General features: G+C 26.7%; 1 protein-coding gene across 2 annotated transcripts; it reads right to left on the bottom strand.

The window, feature by feature from the left end:
• Window positions 1–829: 829 nt before the first annotated feature.
• On the bottom strand, window positions 830–2,981 carry LOC129316010 (uncharacterized). Of its 2 annotated transcripts, XM_054960239.1 has the most exons (3): window positions 2,761–2,981; window positions 2,585–2,626; window positions 830–1,337 (listed from the first exon to the last, which is right to left on the bottom strand). In XM_054960239.1, exon 3 carries the CDS (start codon window positions 1,335–1,337, stop codon window positions 1,131–1,133), a length of 207 nt encoding a protein of 68 aa, XP_054816214.1. In that variant the 5' UTR covers window positions 2,585–2,626; window positions 2,761–2,981; the 3' UTR covers window positions 830–1,130. The 2 variants fall into 2 exon arrangements, with proteins under 2 accessions (XP_054816214.1, XP_054816213.1); XM_054960238.1 differs by lacking the exon at window positions 2,585–2,626 and having other exon boundaries at window positions 2,761–2,970.
• Between the last annotated feature and the right edge of the window lie 3,737 nt (window positions 2,982–6,718).

Here is a 6,718-nt window from a genome sequence, read left to right as displayed (position 1 = left end):
ACAACAACAACAAAAATATAGGAATTTATAATAAAATTTGAGTAAAGACGTAAAAGTATATTTTTTCTTTTCTATTTGCTACTTTAGCTTATTAAATCTATTAAAGGTTTTTATGAACACGCTCATATATCAAATATGATTACTTTCAATAAATAAACACTTACATATTTTTTTTTTTTTTAAAAAGCTCATACAAACATTCATGGATTGTTGTTGGGATCGTGAGAATCCCCGGTCAAGTGTGCGAAACCATTATTGTACACATTTTAAAATTTTAATTCCATGTTTTGTCTATTCTTCTCATATTTAAGAAATGTTACATATAGTAATGTTTATTCTTTCACTTTATTCTTGCATATGAAAAAAGAAACCATACATAGGCCAAAAAATTATTTCTTCCTTTAACTATCTTTCCTTTTTTTCCTTTTTTTCCCCCCAGTTTTTCTCCTCCTGCTTTCTTCCCTTTCACTTGATGAAATATTTTTTTCCTCACTGAAACTCTTGAGTACATACTATCAAGAAAATGCATTTACAACTTCATGACAATTCAAGGATGAAGTTTTGCAATATTGAGTACTCAAAATTTAATGTTGGATCTCTCCTTTAACTAATTGAAACTCAAGAAAATTCAAAATCATGCAGACCAATGAATGGAGCTTAACCACTATGCAGCATCTCTGGATCCAAATAGAGACATTTCTTCCGTGACCAAACAACAATTACTTTACTAGAGTCATGATTCCAAGTTCATGTGTACATGTATCACAAATTCTTTTGTCAGCATATTGTCCTCTACTGTAACTTAAAATTGAATCGTACAGAGTGCTGCTTGATACTGTTTAACTGCTTTATTTAAATTTCTTTTCATATTCCCATGCTGGAACGAAATGTGACAAAGTAAATGATGAAAAAAGCCTCAATCCTACCAGCAGGCATTGATCCTAGTGGAATGGATTACCCTCATCTGAGCTTTGACAATGTTCGAATGTAACTCAATTGGATAGCTTTATTTAAAAAAAGAAAGAAAGAAAGAAAGCCCTAATCCTAACACAAAATACCCACAAAAGTGCTGCATTCGCTGTGCTACACAAGCCACAGTGCATTGAGTTTGGTTACACCAGCAAGAAAGCTCAAGTTTTTGAAGGAATGTTTGCTTCAGCTTCCCTGTGGCTCTTCTCTTGTTCAAACTTATCTATGGCTACCTGTAGTTCATCTGTACCTCCAACAGCTCTCATGGTATAGAAGTACACCCCGAAGACAAAAGCGGTCAAGCCTCCAGCTACGACCAGATTCTTTGTCTTGGGCGTGAGGCCTCTATATCCTGAAAGCCCAGCCATCTGGGCAAGAGAGAGAAAATATTGCATTTAGAAAGTTGAAAGAGTGTCACTATTAATCTTACAATGATGCCAGTGCAGGAAATTGCAAGATTAGATGATGGATAATTTTCTAAGAAGCCACAAAATATTAACTGTAAATGATCCAAGACAAGAACAAGTGGGCCAGATTGCTAATAATATCAGGAGGAAATGAAACGGATAGAGACATGAAGCATAATTCAGAAATAAGACAAGAACACATACAGAAAATAGATATTGCTGTCCAAGAAGGATACTCTCTCTTGAGAATATAACTTGGAAAACTTTCTACCAAGACTTGAAAAATAAACTTTCAGTGGTTTTAAAATTAGCTGATAAACATGAAACAAGAACCAAAAAAAAAAAAAATTGGTTGAATTGTATTCCAGTAGTTGCCATCCATATAGCCGACCCCACCTAGTGGGATAAAGGCTTGTTGTTGTTGTATTCCAGTAGTTGCCAAGAATTGAAATGTCTGGCAACCGAAATTTGAAAAGACAGTAATGTTTATTGCTTATCAATATACAAGAAGCTGAGTTGATTTCTTCTTTATATACAAATATAAATTTCACATGTTTCTCACAGGAAACTGTATGATTCAGAAACAACAAAATCATATATAAGTCGTATCAATCAACTATGATGCTCAGTCCAAAAACGGTTTCAGCACTCAGGCAGTACATAACAAATTCAATTCAAGTTACAAATTCCAGGTTGATATTCACGTCATGATCAGATTTGATTAAAGACAATAGTACAATGAACATCTTTAACAAAATTTTAATTGTAAAATTCCATCATAAAAGCAGAAAATTCTACGAATTGGGAAAACTACAAGTCCACATTAGATTATATCGCGATTGTTTGTCCAATCTCTATTCACCAAAAAGTCAACTACATATCAAGAATTCAGGATAATTTTGGAGTTCATAAAGACCATAAAATTTTTACTCAATAGATAAACTACAAGATAGAGCCCGAAGGCACCTGCATCTTTATGAATACAAAAAAGAAAATTGAATGGAAACGAACAGTTCAAGACTTCTTCCCCCACCCCCCTCCGGGTTTTGGCTTGAAGTGGCATATATGGAACTAACAAACATGATAGCTCCAGTGTAAATGACTTGTTACTCCAGCTCCAACCATAAACAAAGAAGACTGATCGACAAACTTTATGAGCTGAATATACCGATACACACACTCAAAATCCAATATTTTAATCGAAGTACCTGAAGGGCTAAAGTATGAAAAGACAACAAATTAAGATAAACCTACATATAAAAAAAAAAAAAGCACACAACCGTTAATGAGCAGCGAAGAGAATAGTTTTCGGTTGCTTTCCATAAAAATTGAAGCTACATACAGAACATCATCCTGAAATCAAATCCAAGATGTGTCTACTTACCAGAACTCAAGGAGGAAGAAGAACAGGACGAGATACGAGAATGCGGCCAGAAGTGTACAGCGGCTCGAGGACTGAACGAGCGAGGCAGAGAGATAGCGGAAGCAATCTGGGTGCGAAGCGCGAACAACAGAATAGAAGATCCCTTCACCTTGACAGCCGAGGTTTTCCTTGTAATCGGCGTGAAGAAGAGGCGGAGCGTTCAGGCGAACCCACGTGGTTTGTGGAGCTATGATCTGAGCTGTCCGCTTTATCTACGGGTGTTATCGTGCCACGAGGGTGAGGCAGAGAGCTTGAGGGGTAGGGAGATCGAAAAAGAGAGCCATAGTCAGTCTGATTTGTATATAAATAATAATAATAATAAAATTTTTTTAAATTATATAAATATATAATTCAATTTCTTAAAATATTATAATACTAATAAAAATTTTAGAAAAATTTTTGTTAATAATTTTTTTAAGAAAAACTCACTTTTTTTATTGAAAAATTATAATTTTTTATTTAATTATTGTGATTTTTTTAAAAAAAGTTGTAATTTTTTAAAGAAAAATTAATCTTTTAATTCTTCAACTTTTAATTCACTTGTTTAATCCTTCAACTATAACTTATTGTGACTCAATCTCTCAACTATGACTCACCTATAACTCAGTCCCTCAACTTTTGAATCATTTACAATTTAGTCCTTCAACTTTTGTTAATTTTTTTTCATGTTAGTTTAGATCTCAAATTAATGAGCAAGAGGAGCGTATTTTAGAATAATATATGAATATTTTTTTATTCCTCTTATTTGATAAAAAAATTTTAAAAAAAATAAAAAATAAGGATCAAATTATAGGTGAATCAAAAGTTGAGGGACTGAGTTACAGCGAGTCATAGTTGAGAGACTGAGTCACAGCGAGTTATAGTTGAAGGACTGAGTTACAAGTGATTTAAAAGTTGAGAGATTAAAAGATTAATTTTTTCTTTTTTAAATAAAAATTGTGAATAGAATTTGTTATTTTAAAAACTTATTTTTTAATAATATAAATTATACTTGATAAATTATAATTTTTTATTCAACTCATATGATTATATAACAAAAATTGTTATTCCTTAAACAAAAATTATAATTAGAGCTTGTTTTTTAATAATAAAAATTACACTTGATAAATTATAATTTTTTATTCAACTGTTATAATTTACAAAATAAAAATTATAATTGGGTGTTATTATTTTCAATAGAGATAAAATGAATTTTTTTCAAAAAAATTATTAATAAAGAAGTTTCGAAAAACTTTATTGATATTATAATATTTTAAAAATTAAATTATTATTTATATAATTTAAAAATTTTTATTATTTTTATTTTTATTTCTAAAAGACATATTCACAGATGAGGACGAGAGTGACGTAAGACGTGGAGAGAGAAAGAGAGGGAGTGAGTAATTAAAGTTGTGTTTGTTGATTAAGCATATTCTCCGTCCGATTAAAATAATCAATGGCTTAAAATCATCATCCTTGTGCCTATTTACTTTAAAATCATAGTCAAATCCTTCAAATATATTTTTTTTAACCGAATACAAGGGATGTATCAAATTACTCGTTTTCTATTAAAAAATAGTTTGCTTCAAATTTTCCAAATTTAGCTTTTTCATTTTTAAATACTTTCTGATATTTTTTAATTTGTCAGAAAACGAGTCAATTTTGTTAATCACGCAGAAAAAAAGGGAATTACGCATACTAATAGTTGAAGCCTACAAAACGCTTAAAAAAAATCTAGAGATAAAAAGTAATACACTAAAAAAAAAAACAACGGTAACCTCCAATTCAACAAAAAGAAAAGAAGTCACAGATCCAGACAAAATAAAAGCAACAGAAATAGAAACAAAATTAGCCAACACCTTTGTTTACAAAATAAAATAAACCATTTATATTTTCAATATGTATTATAATAAAAAAATTAGCTAAAGTGCACATGCATTCCTTTAACTTAATACAATATTTTGTTTTAGTACATTGATTTTATAAAGTTTTTTTTTTCTTTTTTTAACCTAAATTTATTAGTTTCATTAAAAAAAATTTATTAAACTTTTAAATATTAACAAAACTTTTTTAAATGCTTATGTATTAAATATAATTTTTTAAAATAATAATGATTGACTTAAAAAATAATTATTTAAAACTAATAATATTATATTTTAAGAATTAAAAATATATTTTATAAAATTAAAGGACTAAGCTTAAATTTTATGTAAAGTGAGCAGATCAAACCTACATTTTAACGAAAAATTTTAAAATAAAATAAATTATTTTGTATACTTTTAGCATATATAGGATATTTTCTTTATGGATTTTTAAAATAAGTTATTAATTTTTAAATGATGTATAATTACACTTGATTTGTATGGTAATAAATTTTTAGATAGGTTTAACAGATTACGAAATCAAATAAATTACTATCAAGATTAAATTTAGATGTATCAAATAAATTTTTAAATGTATAAGGGGTTTCAATCATGTAGGTTATTATCTATATTAAATTTAAAGTTGCATAGGGTTAAAATATTACGAAATCAAATAAATTATTCATTATTTTAATATGAACAGTTCATAAAATAAAACAAGTTATTTTTTTATGTTACTAATATACACATGGTAATCAATTTTTGAATAAAATATACTATGAAGTAACAAAATAGCAAGGATTGATTTTTTTTATTTAGCATAAGATAGGAAGCATTATTAAGTAGATGTTATGATATCGTTTTAATATTTTTTTACTTATGTATTTTTTAATTTAATTTATAATTTTTAATTAACTTAAAACACACACAATAGGGGGCAATAAATTATGCTGTTTAAGTTTTAATATACAAAAGAGTACAAAATTAAAAATTTCAAAAAAAAATTATACATATCGTTTAAATTTTTATTTTGCAATGGAGTAACAAATATAAAATAATATATTTCCTGGAGAGGATACGGTCTTAAATATCATTTTCCCAAAAATTAATTCGCATATTATTTTATATACTATTACTTTTATATGAAATCATCAATCTATTAGTTTTTATAGTCTATTTAAGGATGGAATGAGCGTTCTAAAACAAACCATTTATTTTAAAATTTTATTTTATACATTTTAAACAATATTAATTTTTATAAAATTATCAAGTTAATATTTTAATAATTATAAACTCCTCTTAATTCTTAATTTTTTCGTTTATTGCATGAGGATGAAATCTAGTTATTTTGAATAAATTAATAATTGAGTAAAATAAACTAACCACCCTTCTATTATGTCTTAGTTATACAAATATTTCATGTATTTGAAAACTCATATAAACCTCATTTAAAATTAAAATATATGTTACATAAACTTTCTTTGCATATTTAAGATTCAATTTTCATCTATCCAACCATTAATTAATTATTAAGTTTGACTTTTCAATTTTTTATTTAACTAAAATGCCTCTCTTTAACCTTAGAATTATCCAAAAATACAAATTTTTCAAAACAATATTTTTTGTTTACATCTAAAAAAATTAATAAATATATTTTGAATTTTTTATCTGTTATAAAATTTAAATTTTTATCAAGTTTATTGAAAATTATTTATTTATTTTTTTAAAATTGCTAAAAACATATTTTAAATACATATTTTTTTCATCACATAACATAAAATGATATAAGTATGAGACATTATATAAATAATTTAAATTTAAATTTTAAAATTTGTAAACATGTTTTTTACAATGAAATTATGTAACTGTCAACATAATATAATTTATGATTTATCTGGGTGAGGATTAAATTAGTAAATAAATTTTTTAATATAAATTTTAATTTAAAGATAATTTTTTAGAATTTTTAGAATATTTTTAATGGAGTTAACAGATTAGACTAAATTATATATTTTCAAAATAAAAAGAAGGCCTATGTAATTAAGGAAAAATAAAAAGGTGATGAGAGCATTTTTCTC

This window comes from Prosopis cineraria, unplaced genomic scaffold, assembly GCF_029017545.1.
Source record: "Prosopis cineraria cultivar Desert tree isolate PC_DT_omini unplaced genomic scaffold, ASM2901754v1 PC7, whole genome shotgun sequence".
NCBI lineage: Eukaryota > Viridiplantae > Streptophyta > Magnoliopsida > Fabales > Fabaceae > Prosopis > Prosopis cineraria.
Note: the sequence above shows the minus strand (reverse complement) of the source record. Positions and strands in the feature narration are given on the sequence as shown.

Bases quoted from the DNA above. Each gene is read 5' to 3' on its own strand.
- LOC129316010 (XM_054960239.1), bottom strand. From the start codon at position 1,337: ATGGCTGGGCTTTCAGGATATAGAGGCCTCACGCCCAAGACAAAGAAT.